Source organism: Pseudorca crassidens, chromosome 3, assembly GCF_039906515.1.
Source record: "Pseudorca crassidens isolate mPseCra1 chromosome 3, mPseCra1.hap1, whole genome shotgun sequence".
Classification (NCBI taxonomy): domain Eukaryota; kingdom Metazoa; phylum Chordata; class Mammalia; order Artiodactyla; family Delphinidae; genus Pseudorca; species Pseudorca crassidens.
In genome coordinates this window covers 56,015,984-56,033,893 of record NC_090298.1, presented here as the reverse complement: position 1 = coordinate 56,033,893, position 17,910 = coordinate 56,015,984, and the positions used below count along the sequence as shown (strand labels likewise).

General features: G+C 37.3%; 1 protein-coding gene across 3 annotated transcripts in view; it reads right to left on the bottom strand.

The window, feature by feature from the left end:
- Positions 1-17,707, bottom strand: part of BDP1 (B double prime 1, subunit of RNA polymerase III transcription initiation factor IIIB) — an 87,991-nt gene extending 70,284 nt beyond the window's left edge. For all 3 annotated transcript variants that reach the window (XM_067730933.1, XM_067730934.1, XM_067730935.1), the window contains exons 1-7: positions 17,496-17,707; positions 14,750-15,026; positions 12,981-13,090; positions 11,697-11,756; positions 9,872-10,000; positions 8,019-8,152; positions 6,938-7,032 (exon numbers count right to left, since the gene is read on the bottom strand). In XM_067730933.1, the coding sequence (XP_067587034.1) occupies positions 6,938-7,032; positions 8,019-8,152; positions 9,872-10,000; positions 11,697-11,756; positions 12,981-13,090; positions 14,750-15,026; positions 17,496-17,707 (1,017 nt within the window). The remainder of the gene's footprint in view (positions 1-6,937; positions 7,033-8,018; positions 8,153-9,871; positions 10,001-11,696; positions 11,757-12,980; positions 13,091-14,749; positions 15,027-17,495) is intronic.
- Between the last annotated feature and the right edge of the window lie 203 nt (positions 17,708-17,910).

Here is a 17,910-nt window from a genome sequence, read left to right as displayed (position 1 = left end):
AGTGAAAGTGCAGAATTCTAACCAGTGGACCACCAGGGAATTCCCGGATATTAATCATTGAATTCATAGGCAGGAACCACTGTAGGCAAAATTCCACAATTATAAAATAAATCCCATAATTTCCATCTCTGGCCCTGACAAAAACTGGTAACGAACTTTTTCCACATATCCAACCCAACGTAAATAATTTTAACACCAAACAAAATAAATGCATCAACTATTTTCAAGCACTAGACAATAGGCAGAGCAAGACTACAATCCCACAATCCCAGAGAGAAGGGAAACACAAAAGATGTACCAACGTTCACACTGGCTGTCTGCCTGGGCTAAATTTCCTAACCAATGAAAGAGAGAAAAAGGCCAAATAGAGAACAGAGATCCTACTGAGCTGAGGAAGTAGATAGTCTTTAGGGGCAGGGTTCTACAGAGAAGACAGCTATTTAAAGAGGAGTCTCACAAGCCTGGTAGCAGTATCCCATAGGCTGTTGGTCTGGGTTCCATATGCCCAGAGCATAAGCTCTAGTGGAGAACAGCTACTTCAGGGACAGGAGCAAAAAGACGATACTAGAGGTCACGTAACATAGTGAGATGACAGGGTTCTTCCCACATGAATGGAAAGATTTTGTTAACATCCAAACATTCACCTCAGACACCAGAACAACCACCACTTAGAGACAGGGATCACACCCTAGAGTAGCCTTTCTCAATTGAGGTTCTAGCATGAGAAATAAGCCCTAATGCCCTAAGGGATATACTACATGTAATGAATCACCTTCTTTCCTGTACACCTAGAATGGTGTAATATGACCACCCTTAGAAAAAATTAGAAAACAGTAACACAAATTATTTTCTGTAGTTCAGATGAGAAACCTAGAGTAAGGACCAGTCTTAATAAAGCCTAAAATCAAGCCTTGGGAAGAAGAAGGAGAGTTGGCAATATATTAACTGCCTTCTAGAACTAAACACTCTTTAAAGGAAAAAAATACAAAATAAAAACAAACATAATCCAGACACTGTGCAACATATCCACAATGTCCAACATGCAACTGAAAAAAAAAATTCACAGACATGAGAAAAGACAGGAAAATGTGAGGCAGTCAAGGAAATGAAGAGTCAACAGAAACAGATCCCAATATGACCCTGATGTTGAAATTAGCAGACAAGAAAGTTAAAGCACCTGTTATATGTTCAAGGATTTGAAGGAAAATATGGAATGAGCAGATACAGAAATCTTAGCAGAGGAATGGAAACTAAGAAAAATAACCAAGGTGAAATCACAGAAATGAAAGGTATAATATCAGAAATGAAACATTCACTGAATGGGCTTAACAGCAGACTGAAGATAGCAGAAGACAGGATCAGTGAACTTATAAACATGATACCAGAAACTAACCAAACTGAAATAAAGAAAAAAGACTGGGGGAAAAAATGGACAGAGCTTTGGTAATCTGTAGTACAATGTCATGCAAACTAACACAGGTAAGCGGAGTACTAGAAGCAGGGAACAAAGCAGAAAAAACATTTTAAAAAACAACTCTTGGGCAAATCATAAACAAACTGCTGAACACCAAAGTTAAAGAAAAAATCTTGAAAGCAGTCATAGAAAAGCAATTCATATATATGTATAACTGAATCACTCTGCTGTACAGCAGAAATTAACACAACACTGCAAATCAACTATACTTGAATAAAATAAATTGAAAAAAAAAGAAAACCGGGCTTCCCTGGTGGCGCAGTGGTTGAGAGTCCGCCTGCTGATGCAGGGGACACAGGTTCGTGCCCCGGTCCGGGAGGATCCCACATGCCTCAGAGCGGCTGGGCCCGTGAGCCATGGCCGCTGAGCCTGCGCATCCAGAGCCTGTGCTCCACAACGGGAGAGGCCGCGGCAGTGAGAGGCCCGCGTACCGCAAAAAAAAAAAAAAAAGAAAAAAAAAGAAAACCTTAAAAACAAAAAAGAAAAGCAATTCATGACATGAATGACATGAGTGATGGCTGACTTTTCATCAGAAACACTGGAGGCCAGTGGACAATGGAATGACATTTTAAAAGCACTGAAAGGAAAAACTATCCAACCAGACTTGTATACCTAGCAAAAATGAGACTCAAAAAAGTCTTTCAGAAAAATGAAAGCTGAAAGAATTTTTCAACAACAGATAGGGTATTCAGAACTACAAGGAGTGAAAAGCATCAGAAATGGTAAACATGTGGCTAAATATTAAAGACTACAGTTGACTCTTGAACAACCAACCTAACTTTGAACTGTGTGGATCCACTTAAATATGTGAATTTTTTTCAATAGTAAATACTACAGTACTACACAATCCGAGTTTGGCTGAATCCATGGATACGTAACTGCAGATACAGAGGAATCGCAGATATGAAAGGCCAACTATAAGTTATACTCAGATTTTTCACTGCAAGGAGGATCGACACTCCTAACCCCTGCATTATTCAAGGGTTAACTGTAGTTTCTTTAATCTACTAAATTTCCGTTAAAAACAAAAGACTCTCTAAGCTAAAATAAGTTCATGGGTAGTGGGGTTTATAAGCAGAAGTAAAACATGTAATAGAATGAAGGATGGAAGGTAAATAGAATTCTTCTTCTAAGAGGATATTATGTAAAGAGTAAAAAGGTACAACAAATAAAATACTAAAAAAATTTGATTAACCCCATTTAAAGCAGGAAAAGATGAGTAAAAAACAGATGGAATGAATGGGAAATAGTGAGATGGTAGACTTAAACAGAGCCATATCAATTATCACATTAAACATAAATGAGCTAAGTTGTTAACAGAAATGTAAAACAGACATTTTGTTTTATTTTTATCGGGGGCAACATAGGAATACAATGAACATTTCCTGTAGATACAATGAACCTACCTACAAAACAGAAACAGACTCATAGACATAGAGAACAGACTTGTGGTTGCCTGGGGGGTTGGAGGGTGGGGAGAGGGATGGACTAGGAGTCTGCGGTTGGTAGATGCAAACTATTACATTTAGAATGGATAAACAACAAGGTCCTACTGTATAGCACAGGGATCTATATTCAATATCCTGTGATAATAAACCATAATGGAAAAGAATATAAAAAAAGAATGTCTCTATGTGTATAACTGAGTCACTGCTGTACACCAAAGATTGGCACAGCGTTGTAAATCAACTATACTTTAATTTAAAAAATAAAAATAAATGATCTGTGCCAAAAAAGAAAAGAAAAGGAAAGGAAAAAAATGGATCAATCTAAAGAGAGAAACACAAATCTGTAATTGTGGTTAGATGTGTCAACTCTTCTCTCAGTAACTGACAGAACTAGATGACCCCACACCCAACAACTGCAGAACATACATTCATTTCAAGTGCACACTGACCAAGGTGAGAGTATGATAGGCTTTACTTATTTATTTTTGGGGGCCATGCGGTGTGTCATATGGGATCTTATAACCCGACCAGGGATCGAACCCACACCCCCTGCAGTGGAAGTGCAGAATCTTAACCACTGGACCACCAAAGAAGTGCTGCAAGTATGATAGGTTTTAAAATAAATCTCAACAAATTTCAAAAAGCTTGAAATCTTACAGATTATGTCCTTTGACATTCAGAATGTCAAAGAAACAATAACAGTAAGATATTTAGAAATGTCCCAATGTTGGAAATTAAACACACTTCTAAACAATTGACATGTCAAGGAAGAAATCACAAGGGAAGGACTTCCCTGGTGGCTCAGTGGTTAAGAATCCACCTGCCAATGCAGGGGACACAGGTTCAAGCCCTGGCCTGGGAAGATCCCATATGCCGTGGAGCAACTAAGCCCATGCGCCACAACTGCTGAGCCCATGTGCCTGGACCCCATGCCCTGCAACAAGAGAAGCCACTGCAATGAGAAGCAGGTGCACTGCAACAAAGAGTAGCTCCCACTCAACACAACTCGAGAAAGCCCACACGCAGCAACGAAGACCCAATGCAGCCAAAAATAAAATAGTTAATTAATTAAAATTTTTAAAAAAAGAAATCATAAGGGCAACTAGAAAATATTTTTAACAGAATGATAATGAAAACAGTGTATCAATATTATGGGATACATTTACAGCTTAGATGAAAATGTATAGCTTTAAATGTCTACATTAAAAAAGAAGGGTTTAAAATCTATGTTCTAAGTTTTCATCTAAGGAAGCTAGAAAAAACCAGAGAAAATTAAACCCAAAGTAAATACAGGCATACCTTGAGGATATTGCAGGTTCAGTTCCAGACCACTGCAATAAAGTGAATATCGCAATAAAGTAAGTCACACAGGTTTTTTTTTCTTTTTTTTTTGGCTTCCCAGTGCACACAAGAGTTACATTTACATTACAGTGAAGTAGTCTATTAAGTGTACAATAGTATTATGTCTAAAAAAAGCAATGTACATACTTAATTAAAAAATATTTTATTGTTAAAAAATGCTAACCATCATCTGACAATGCAGATGGTTTGCCACAAACCTTCAATTTGTAAAAAAAAACGCAGTATCTGTGACGTGCAATAAAACGAGGTATGCCTGAAGAAGGAAAGAAATGCTAAAGAGTTTTTTAAAAACCAATGAAAATACACAAACAATTGAAAACTTAACATAGCTAAAAGCTGGCTCATTAAAAGACTTTTGGAAGTCAAAAACCTTTAGCAAGACAAGAAAAAAGAAAAGAGAAAGAAAAATCATTAATCAATGAGATATATCACTATAAATCCTACAAACATTAAAATAGTAAGTGAATAGTATGAAATTTTTATGCCTATAAATTCAACAACTTAGCATCTAAACTGACACAAGAAGAAACTGAAACTATAAATACCCCTGTATGTATTAAAGAAATTGCATTTATAATCAAAACCCTTCCTCCAAAGGAAACCATAGGCCCAGATGGTTTCACTGGTAAATTCTATCAAACATTAAAAGCAGGAATAATACTAATCTTAAACAAATTTTCTCAGATAACAAGAGGGAACACTTTCTAACTCATTTTCTATGACCACCATAACCTTGGTACCAAAAACACAAAGACACTAAAAGAAAATTATGAACCAATACTCTCATGAACAAAGATGCAAAAAATCCTCAAGAAAATATAAGAAAAATCAGCAACATATAAAAAGAAGAATACAGTATGACTAATTGGGATTTATCACAAGAATACAAGGTTGGTTCAAAATTTGAAAATCAAGGACTTCCCTGGTGGCACGGTGGTTAAGGATCCGCCTGCCAATGCAGGGGGACATGGGTTCGAGCCCTGGTCCGGGAAGATCCCACATGCCACGGAGCAACTAAGCCCGTGAGCCACAACTACTGAGCCCATGTGCCACAACTACTGAAGCCCGCGCGCCTAGAGCCCGTGCTCCGCAACAAAAGAAGCCACCACAATGAGAAGCCTGTGCACCGCAACGAAGAGTAGCCCCCACTCACCGTAACTAGAGAAAGCCCATGCATAGCAACGAAGACCCAACACAGCCAAAAATAAAATGAATAAATTTTTTTAAAAAAATTGAAAGTCGATGTAATTCACTAGTCCATTTTTACTTTTCTATACTTTGCCCAAAGACCTGCTGGGACTACACTAAACTTTTAATGGAAGAGTCTAAACTGCTTCTAAAAGAAATAGTCTACTGACAAACTTATCATTAGTCACATATGAGGGCTCCCCTATACGATCAACTTCTAGCCTTCACAGAACTTTAACATTCTGTTCTCCTTATATCAGAGATCAACATTTGAAAAGGAACATAAAGAATATAAAAAATCCCTCATCTTTTGCAGAAATAGAATGACTATTACACTGTACACTGGTTCCCAGTAAATCAGTCCATGCCTAGTCTAGTTCAAGAAAAAAAAAAATCTTTCTTAATGGTCCTTTAATTAATGAAAGAAAAAGCCCATGGTTAGATAAAAATCTCACTATGAATTAGAAATGCACTAGAGCAACATGGTGTGCACTCAAATGCACTCCAACCCAGGAAACTTGTAATGAAGTTTCTCAACAAAAGGAACTATAAGATAGAGAAAGATCATTCTTTTAGGCATATTAAAGCACTAATTGATTAACATCATTGCTGTTGTTAATAGTATCACTGGAAAAAAGAAAAATAGTATCACTGGTTGCCCCCAAAGTTAAGGTGGCCTAGGAAAGCAACAGTTAGACCAGATATTGAGAACTATATAACTCAGCATGTTCTCTTCCTAGGAAATTCAGAGATATATTTTGTGTTCAAAATATACCCTTAACCCAAAAGTTCTGGTACATTTATCTACCTTTTTCATTACCTAACTCTTCTTTTATCTTAGTTTCACTGGCTTTATTGGTACTCCCTTAAATCCATTTTAGAAATAGGAAAATATAAATAAGAAAATATAATACTGAGGTTAAAGAGATTGTACTCATTTTATTTTATTATTTTTTAAAATTTATCTATTTATTTGTTTCTTTTATTTTTGGTTGTGTTGGTGCGCGCCGGCTTTCTCTAGTTGTGGTGAGCAGGGGCTACTCTTTGTTGCGGTGCACGGGCTTCTCATTGCAGTGGCTTCTCTTGTTGCGGAGCACAGGCTCTAGGCATGCAGGATTCAGTAGTTGTGGCACGTAGGCTCAGTAGTTGTGGCTTGCGGGCTCTAGAGCGCAGGCTCAATAGTTGTGGCACACGGGCTTACTTGCTCCGCGGCATGTGGGATCTTCCCAGGCCAGGGCTTGAACCTGTGTCCCTTGCATTGGCAGGCGGATTCTTAACCACTGCGCCACCGGGGAAGCCCTGTACTCATTTTAGAATTGAGAAATACTACATTACTTTTTGAGCTATAAAGAAGGACAGATGTACCAAAAACACAGTAGTGAAAAAGGATGGACTGACATTTCAACCAAAGGTTAAAAAAATAGTAATTTTTAGTCGATCAACAAACATAATGGGTTTACTTTACCTTAATTTCTATCCTTGCTCTGTGAGGAAAAAGCTGTCCAATCATAGAAAAGTCAGTTCCTACCATGCTGATGGCTAAGAAAAACATATCTGTTTCTGTAAAAGTAAAAGATTTAGAAAGACTGAGAATAATCTTCTAAATATTTCAGAGGAAAAAAATCTTACCGAAGTATATATTTTGAGTTAAAAATAAATTTGACAGTACTTAAGTTTTTTATTAAAGTCCAGTAAATCTTTTATCATAGAAATATATATCTACATACACGTACATAGACATATCTCAATTTTACTGCAAGGAACCTCATGGATCTATAAACACCTTCTTTAAACTTTTATATAGAAACATGGTTTAAGAAATTTGCATGTTCAAACCAAAGCAGCTGGAATTTTTAGAAAGACATTCTGCCTATCTGGTCTCAAGTGCCTTGAAGAAAACTGTCAGTCATAACCAGTATAATACTGCTGTTATGTAGGCAACTAAGACGTTCTAAGTAGTATGTGAAAGAAAGTAGCTAGAAAAATACACAAGAAACTGCTAATAGAAGTAACCTCAAGAGAACAGGATTGGGGAAGTCAAGGAAGTGAATCTTTCTTTTCATTCTGTATTATTCTGTTGTGTCTGAATTTTTTCCCAAAATAAACTATTATTTTTATAATAAAAGTAAGTACTAAGCAACAGCTTGCAATAGGTAATATATACTTTTCTAACTGTGTACTTTTTATCATTAAGACTGTGTTACACAATACTGAGGTAGAACATTATTAGGAGCATTAAAAATATTGTTCATTTTTCATTAAAATGGTATTTGTTGTACAGGGATTTGACAAAGAATATTCCAGCCAAAATGACCATAATGCTAACTCCTCAAAAGATTTCTAAGATAAAGTCAGAGGTATAGTCCCATCGTGGGGGGCAGGGGAAAGGTGCCAATAAAACTAGCTAGAGAAAAAAATTTGCTAGTTTGTTTTTTTTTTGTTTTTTTTTTTACTTAGGGGAGACCTGGTTTAATTCAGAAACCGAGAAAATAATTCACCTTATTTCCAATAAATAATCTACACAATTTAAAATGAAAATCAGTTACCTTTATTTGACCATGGTTTAGAGTAATAGTTTTTCCTAAAGCTGGAGTATGTAGTTGTAGAACCACGCTCAAATATGGGGTCATTTTCCTCAACAACACAGGGGCCTTTGGTCCTTAAAACTTCTACAGTTAAACTGAAAAACAAGTAAGGAAACAAACAGTGAGATTTTAATAGCTATATTTTGAAATTTACCATGGTAAAATCATATCAAAAGTATAATATACATTTGAAGTACACATATTTTCCAAGAATCTGCAGATTTTCACTCTAGGAAGCAAAAAGAAATGTCAACTTTTTTTCAAAATCCTTAACAGCAATATAAAATTTACAAAATATCTTTAGGCCACCTAAATAATTGTTTTTTACTGACTTCTGCATGCCCCCTATATTTAATATATATTATCTTATCATGCAATACCCAACAGGGGATACTGCGAAATATAAGCATTTTATATTTACATTTTATATTCCTGCACACAAAGCAGTTAAATATGCTTTTAAGAATTTAATTACCAATAAAATCATCATCACCAAATAGTGGAAACAATATGCAAAAACAATTATCATTAATAGCATTACATTTACGTTTACCATAGAATTTACATAGTATAAAACAATTTATTACTAATAAAACTGTCAGAAGACTTTCCATCCCTCTTTTTTATTTCCTTACTAATTTAACTTTTTTTATTTTTAAAAATATTTATTTGGGGCTTCCCTTGTGGCGCAGTTGTTGAGAGTCCTCCTGCCAATGCAGGGGACACGGGTTCGATCCCTGGTCCGGGAGGATCCTGCATGCTGCGGAACAACTAGGCCCGTGCACCACAACTACTGAGCCTGTGCTCTAGAACCCATAAGCCACAACTACTGAGCCCACGGGCCGCGACCACTGAAGCCTGCACGCCTAGAGCCCACACACCTAGAGCCCGTGCTCTGCAACGAGAGAAGCCACCATGGTGAGAGGCCCACGCACCGCAGCAGGGAGCGGCCCCCGCTCGCCACAACTAGAGAAAGCCTGTGTGCAGCAACAAAGGCCCAATACAGCCAAAAACAAATAAATAAATTTATAAATTAAAATATTTATTTATTTGGCTGCACCAGGTCTTAGTTGCAGCACACAGATCTTCGTACCCTCGAACGGGATCTTTAGTTGTGGCACGCAAGAATCTTTTAGTTGCGGCACGCAGGATCTAGTTCCCCGACCAGGGATCGAACCTGGGCCCCCTGCATTGGGAGCACGGAGTTTTAACTGCTGGTCCACTAGGGAAGTCCCTTATCTTCTTTTTTTAAAAACACACATAAGAAAAAAAAAAAAAAAAACACATTGGAAAGACAACTAAATTCCACAATGCCAAATTTGAGAAATTTAATGTTATAACTAAGAAATTAAGCCAGAAAGTCAATTAAAAATCATGAAATATGTTAAACCTATGTTTCATTGTATTTTCAATAGTTAACACCACACATCAGAATATGGTATTAGTTAATAATACGTAGCTTGAATATTGACATCAAGGCTGAGTCAATCTTCGAAATATATTCTCAGTGGAGGACATCATGTGATTAGTTCAATAGCTCATCTCAATTACCAGTAAAATTAGTAAAACAATGGTAGTAGGTTAGTGGGTGGCAGGTCAGTAGTACCATCTTCTCATATAAAGGACAGCATTATAAAAATTTCTGAAAATTATAAATGAATGTAACCCATCTTTCTATTTATAACATCCATTATGCAAATATAAACATTAGAGTCTAAGTGACAGTGACAAATACAGAGACTCAATGTCTCATTAGACAAAGCTCATTTGTTCTCATAAAACCACAATCTATCTCTCTCTCTTTTTTAACTTACCTTTCTTCATCCAAAATAATAGAACCATCTTCTGCCACTTTTACTCGAGGAACCAGCAATGGCCCATCATCCATCTCCTCTTCTATTTCTTCATTATCTTCACCATCAGGAGTACTCTTACCTTCTTGCCTACCAAATGTAAAGGTAGGTTAATTCATACAGCTATGTGAAATATTCCCTGAACATTATGAACTTCTAAAACAAATTACTGCACTTTCAACCTTCTAGCTATTTCCCACTTTCCCTATAACCTAATTGAAAATACTATGTGTTGTTAAGGCCATGGTTATAAGATTTTCTCAAATTTTATCTAGTAGCATTTAATAGGAGTCTTTACTCTATTGAAGAGAAATAAATGCTCATCTTTTCTATCTCAACAGAGTATAAGAGTAAACCGTCCAATAGCATGGAATTAACAAAAATAACCCTTACAGCATTAGTTTCCAGATCATGTTATTACCTCTTCAGAACAACCCTTGGGGGTTAGTTTTTCATGCCCATTTGAAACTTGGAGAAGATAAATTACTTTTGCTCTAGATTACACAATAGTAAGAACAGACCAAGAAGCCAAACAGTTTTCCAAATAATGACTCCAAATTCCATATACTTTCCATTCAATTACATTATCTCCTTAAGGTCTTATTGAAAGAAACATAACCTATAAATCTGTAAAAACATAACCTATTTCTGAAGCTTGTGAGTTCTGCTTTAAAACAATGTGGATTCTAAGAAAGGGTAATCATTACGGGGAATTTCCTGGCAGTCCAGTGGTTAGGACTTGGCGCTTTCACTGTCGTGGCCCGGGTTCAATCCCTGATTGGGGAACTAAGATCCGGCAAGCCACACGGTGTGGAAAAAAGAAAAAAAGAGTAATCATTACTTAATGATTGTTACTTGAAGCAACAACCAGAAAGTCCCAATGTTTCTGCTAATTTTCCACAATTCCCTACCTTGAATTACAAGTCTACAATAACTTCCTAGGAGGTCTCTTGGAGGGATTTCTTAGGAATAAACTAATATATGACAGTGAAGGCTTGAACACAAAAAGAGACTCTCTAACTGGCATCAAAACTATACCTACTGAAAAAACAAAAAACAAAAAACAAAACTATACCTACTGAAGGAAAGTGTATACAAAATGCTTAAAAAAAAAGAAAAGGAAGGGGAAAGAAAAAGGAGGAAATAGAAAAAAACTATATGTTTGCTTGGATAGACATAGACTAGAATTAGAAAGATAAGTTAAAAATGTGGTAACATTTGTGGCCTCCAGGAAGACGGACTAGACGGCAGGAAAACAAAGTTGGAAAACTTTTCTCAGTACACTTTTGTTCCTTTTGAATTTTGTACCATGTGAATATTATTATTCTGAAACAAAACCCTTTTTAATTCTAAACGCTTTAATTTAAAATCATAACTCTATTTATACATGTAATATACAAGGAGTGTGAGGCTTTTATGTTGACTTAAATCAAGCAGTAACTTTTATTCTTGTGATTCCATTTAAAAATTCCTATCACATGTAATTTAACTAAAACAGGAAGCATCATTTGTTTTTTTTGGGGTTTTTTTTGTGGTACGCGGGCCCCTCACCGCTGTGGCCTCTCCTGTTGCAGAGCACAGGCTCCGGACGCGCAGGCTCAGCGGCCATGGCTCACGGGCCCAGCCGCTCCGCGGCATGTGGGATCCTCCCGGACCGGGGCACGAACCCGCGTCCCCTTCATCGGCAGGCAGACCCTCAACCACTGCGCCACCAGGGAAGCCCTGATTTCATTTTTTTTTTAATTTACCCATAACAGAATATATTCAAAACAGATGAGATGCTTACTCTCTTGTCTGGACTGGTGTCAATGATTTTTCAGTTTTCTTTTCTTGCTCCAGTGAAGAACTATTAAACACAAGTCAAAACATACCTTTTAATAAATAAGTAATTTACATTTTGTCAATTCTATCTGAGGAAGAAGCAAATAATTTTAACTTGCAATTTTTTTATGATATACCATAACACTACCATTAATGATGGTGTGGTCCAACACTCCATTTTTCAGTCAAAAACTTTTGTCATCAATATAAATAATTTGTTAGGCCCTAAGTAGGGAATACTTTTCCCTCTAATTCCTCAGTGAAGGCATGAAACAACCTAAGTGGCTTGTTTCCAACTCCTAGATGTCAAACAACTCAAAACCTAGGTTTCTGGCTCTTCTCTTAACTAAGCCAAAGATGTACTGAGCCTGAAAAAGACTACACTGAAAATATGCCATTACTCCTACATCCACCTGCTACACCATCAACAACACAGTGAGGAGATTTATTATAAACTCTCTGCCTCCCCAGGCTAACTTTGACTAAAGAAGCTTTGTTCTTGGAGGATTTGTTAATCAAATGTCACTGTACTTAACGAGGAGGTAGGATATAAAAATAAGATCACCCCTTTAGATCACCTTATAGTATGTAAGAAATGTAAATGGCAAACTTGATTAGAGAAAAGTTGTTTAGTTGGTTTTACTGCATCTCGGTAATAAAACAAAAGAAATTTTTTTTTAATCTCAGAGGTAAAGGGCATCTTTACCATCCCAAGAAAACAGTTACTTGAAATAGCACTAATTTTTTTTGTTGTTTTTTTGGTTTTTTTGCCTGTATTGGGTCTTCATTGCTGTGTGCGGGCTTTTTCTAGTTGCGGCGAGTGGGGGCTACTCTTCATTGTGGTGCGCGGGCTTCTCACTGCAGTGGCTTCTCTTGTTGCGGAGCACGGGCTCTAGGCACATGGGCTTCTCTTGTTGTGGCTCACGGGCTCTGAGGCGCAGGCTCACGGGCTCTGGGGCGCAGGCTCATTTGTGGCACACGGGCTTAGCTGCTCCGCGGCACGTGGGATCTTCCTGGACCAGGGATCGAACCTGTGTCCCCTGCATTGGCAGGCGGATTCTTAACCACTGAGCCACAGGGAAGTCCGAAATAGCACTAATTTTTGTTATAAAATTCTTATCCAAAGGACATCATATGTGCTATAAATTTTGTCAACATGTTGGAAAACATGAAACCATACTTTAAAAGTGATACTTACTTAAATCACTATATACTCAAAGAAAGTAAAATAGAAATAAAGTTTACTTACGTCATTGGATTGTTATTTGGCAGGTAATATATGAAGTCTCTCATAGTCATTTTGGACCGATCTGGTGGCCTCTGACTTTCATTTACAGCATATTTGTTTTTCCATTGCTTCTAGATACACAAACACACAGAGATACGCTTCTATAAATATAGAAGAATTTTAGGGGAATTCCCTGGCAGTCCAAAATAATAAAAATATTATTTTAAAAAATAAAAATATTTTTAAAAATATTTTATTTTAAAAAATAAAAATAAAAATAATAAAAATAATAAAAATAAATTTTAAAAAATTTTAAAAAAGAAGAATTTTACATGTATATATTTAAGTATACAGCCTACTGCTGTATTCATTGCAAATGCTTGAAGATTATTCCTATCACAATTATGCCTAATTTGAGGAAAAAATTTATAAACTTATATTAAAAAGTTGTAGCACATAAAGGAGTTTTAAAACACTAAAGTGACTGGGACTTGGGACTTCCCTGGTGGTCCAGTCGTTAGGACTCCAGGCTTCCACTGCAGGGGGGCCGGGGTTTGATCCCTGGTCAGGTAACTAAGATGCCGTGTGCCACGTGGCACAGCTAAAAAATAATAAATAAATAAATAAAGTGACTGGGACTGCATAAAAGCTCAATGTATAAAATCATGCTTACTGATGCTGACTAACTACAATAGTGTACTGAAAATTTATATATAGCTTTTATTTGCCCTGTAGTGAGTTGGAATTCTGTATATTTTATAAAAATCTTGAAGCAAATGTTTAATTTTTAATTCCCCCAAATAAATCTAACTAAGCAGATTCTAAAAAACAGAGAACATTTTTAGAGGCTTAGATTTTAGAAGATATGAATTCAAATCCCATATCCTCCACTGATGTTTGACACAAAGCAAACAACCTCTCTGAGCTTATTTCCTCCTCCTCCTGTGTAAATAGTGATAGCCACTTCGCACAGCTGAGATATTTAAACGAGATAACGAATATAAAGCACCAAGGGGGAATTCCCTGGCAGTCCAGTGCTTAGGACTCCATGCTTTACTGCCAAGAAACTAAGATCCTGCAAGCTGTGCGGCACGGCCAAAAAAAAAAGCACCAAGATAAGTGCCTTCCTCTTAGTTAAAAAAAGGAGGGCATTCTATAAATTAATAATAAGAGCTGACATTTGTCGGGCTCTTACTATTTGCTAGACACTAGTCTAAATTTGTCAATTTAGAAAACATCACCAATTCATTTTGCTCAACTACACTTGTCTTAATTCAAATGAATATAACTTGCGTCAATTGGACATCTTCAGGAAAAATCTCACTGAAGGTTTAGTTTATAAATACATCTGTAGGCGTATCTGTATATGTGTGTGCACACATGTAAAACTTCTATTTGTGGCCTCCGCCAAAAACAATGAAAGATATAGATGAAAAAAATATACAAAAATTAATATCGTGGAAAAAATAGCTTATTAACTCTATAGTGCTTCTCAATCGTTCTGTTAACAAAAGGGGATATTCTGGGACTTCCCTGGCAGTCCAGTGGTTAAGACTCTGCGCTTCCATTGCAGGGGGCACGGGTCCAATCCCTGGCTGGGAAAGATCCAGCAGCCAAAAAACAAACAAACAAACAAACAAAAGGGGATATTCTATTACCATGAGGGATGTTACTTGGTTTTGTTTCCCTCATCAAAATGCTACAGATGCTTGTTCTTCCTCCAAATGATGCCTAACATAAAAACAGAAATCTAGCAGGCAACAGTCAAAATTCTGATTTTTCTACCATACCTTCTCTTTCCTCAATTCTTCTTTTAACATTTCTCTCAGTTTCTGGGCTTTATATATTCGGTATCTGTCTGAGCATGGCTGTTTCTCTTTTGTTGGAACAGGGTTTGGCTGTGGAGCTTCTTGATTAACTGTAGATAAAGGATGAGGTTCTGAAGGAACACTGACACTAGGTTTAACCAGACTAAAAGTACTTGATACTCGCTTTCTTCTCTGTGAAACAGTAGAGGAAGATTTACTGGATTCTTCAACATCCTTCCCACCATCAGTCTTTTCATCACTGTTGAAATTTTAAAAGAAAAAAATAAGGGCACCATGGATCTTCTTTTAAATATTTGAGCCTTAACAACTAGTCTGACAAAAACCCAAAAGAGCAAAATCTCATTATTAATAATCAATGACTTCAACAGAGGTTGCAATAAAATTTTTGTTCAGTACATCTTTTTAACAGATATGGAATTCTAATGAAGACTGATGATCCTTTTCAAACTTCAAATCCCTAAGAACATTATAGCACATAATTTTATGCTCATGCTAGGTACCTCAAAAAACAAACAAAAAAAACCTAAGTTACAAAACAAAGCTTAATTTGCCTAATTTGAATTATTCGATAACTGAGAGGTTTTTTTCTTTTGATAGTTCTAAAAAAAATTTTTTTTAATTGAGGTATATAGTTGATTTACAATATTATATTAGTTTCTGGTGCACAGCATAGTGATTCAGTATTTTTACAGACTGTACACCATTAAATGAGAGTTGTTTTTTAAAATTAAGTTTATAATCCACATTGACACTTTCTAAAGTGATCTAAATTTTTGGCATTTTACTTTAATTATCAACTTGAGATCAGTTAAACCAAACAAAATATCAAACCTCTGAAATATTTGTATTGCAGTATTTGAAGACATTCATTTAGCTACATTAATCAAACCAAATTCTGTTTGAGGCAAAAATCATTTATCTTTTGTCAGGTATAACTCTACTTATTCAGCTATCAAAATAAACTCTTCACTCAAAAAAAGTACTCAGTAGGGACTTCCCTGGTGGCGCAGTGGTTGGGAGTCGGCCTGCCGATGCAGGGGACACGGGTTCGTGCCCCGGTCCGGGAGGATCCCACGTGCCGCGGAGCGGCTGGGCCTGTGGGCCGTGGCTGCTGAGCCTGCGCGTCCGGAGCCTGTGCTCCGCGGCGGGAGAGGCCACAGCAGTGAGAGGCCCGCGTACCGCAAAAAAAAAAAAAAAAAAGTACTCAGTCACTTCAAATTACATATCCAAATTCAGATTGGATATAAATATTTCAGGAATGGCCTGAAAGCAAATTAAGAGGGTGTAAGTCAAGAATTAAAAGCAGTCTACTTTTTTCATATGTTATGATTAGTTTTATATAAAAGTGAAAAAATGCCTAAACTATAGAATAACTTTTCCAAAAAGTATCCAATTTAAATTCTTATCTCAGCCCTTATAATGTGATACATGTGCCATTTGCATTTCACCCAATCAACATGAATGCATAAGGACAGAACATATACCCTATGGATTTTTACAATTAGCAAAGACCCACCAAAAAAAAAAGGAAACACATGATAAAAAACCAAGTATAGTCCCTAAATGTCAAGTCTAAGAAAGCAATATCCTTGAGCTTAAATGTCTCAAGACTACAGAATAAGTAATTTACTAAATTATCAATAATCATACATTCACATGAAGTTAACAGGATCTCTGTGAACTTTATTAATTTAACAGTAACTGGTATTTCTATTCCACTGTTGGGAGAAATTCTGAAACAAATTCATGTAAGAAACTTGGAAATTACTAAGCATAATTAAGCTATCAAAATAATACTCTATACTAAGCACCAGCTGAGGTCAACAGAAGCCAAGCCAAAAGAGAAAAGAATAAAATTGTCACCTTCCTGTCACAGTATAAATTTATACCATCTCACTGTTATTTAATAGGGTTGATTTTCATTGGTTTCCTCACATTTATAGTATAAAAACAGAGGCCATTATTAGCTCAACATGTCTTAACTTTAACTACTTTGCTCCATCACCTTTAAACACCTAAAGGTAGGCAACTATTCTGTCATGTCCCGTGCAAGACAGTTTATATCAGTTATTTCTAATCTCCACAATAAAGAGTTACATTATCCCCATTTTGCAGATGAGTACATTCTGCCTGGGCAAAGTCCATAAACTGTTAACTTAAGTAGAAGAATCCTGAATCTAACTGTGGTACATGACACATGCTTTTCTGTTCAGAAAACATGGTCACCATAGTTAAAGGGGCACACCCTCAAATCAAAACAAGTAACCAGTTCCTTTCCATTGACATAAATCAGCAGAATCAAAGTAACACTGCTCTTCTTTTAAAAAAAAAAATGTTTTCAAGATTTAAAAAAAACAACTTACTCCCGTAAAGTACTCCAAAAGAATGAAAACTGCGGTAATCTAAATGCTCTAATGAATAGTACCACGTGTGGATTTTCTTGAAGATTGCTAGACCTGGATTCCTCCCACCACCACTTGAAGACATGGTCGCCTCCCCGAGAATCTACACGCTGTAACAAAATCCACACTTGCCTCACCGTGGTTAGAGGGACCAACTACAGTTGGCAGTGTGTTCCTCGGCCTCAACTGTCAGGCTTAGTACAAGCGAGGGGGTACTTCTACGGTAAAGTTTCTTTGCTCAGCTTCCAGGTGACACGCCCGGAGAGGCGGGGCAGATGAAAATGCTCCCCTCTGCAAGTACTTACCTGCTCTTGGGAGTCTTTTCTCGGAGCTCCTTTTCCCCACAATCCACCGGGGGCACATCTGTGGATTCCGCTGGCTTTGGGACAGAGGCCGCTGCAGGCTCCGGCGGCCTGGGAGCCTCTCGTTCACGCTGTGGATTGGGGGCGGTGGAGCCCCTGGCGCCTGCTCCAGGCCTGACATTGGGCTTCACGCTAAGGCGTGCCCTGCGGAACATGGCGGAGCCAGGGGGCCCGGGGAGGCGACCCCACGGCCGCTCTCAACCCCGAGCCCCGACCGCTGCCTGGAGAGGGCTTTAGGAACTACGCCCTTCCCACAAAGCCACACCAACAGCCCAGCGGGCAGCTACCGCAGTTTTACTCCCCCGCCGCCGCCTCCGATCTCCCGCCGCCGCCTCTTCTTCATGACCCTGCTACACTA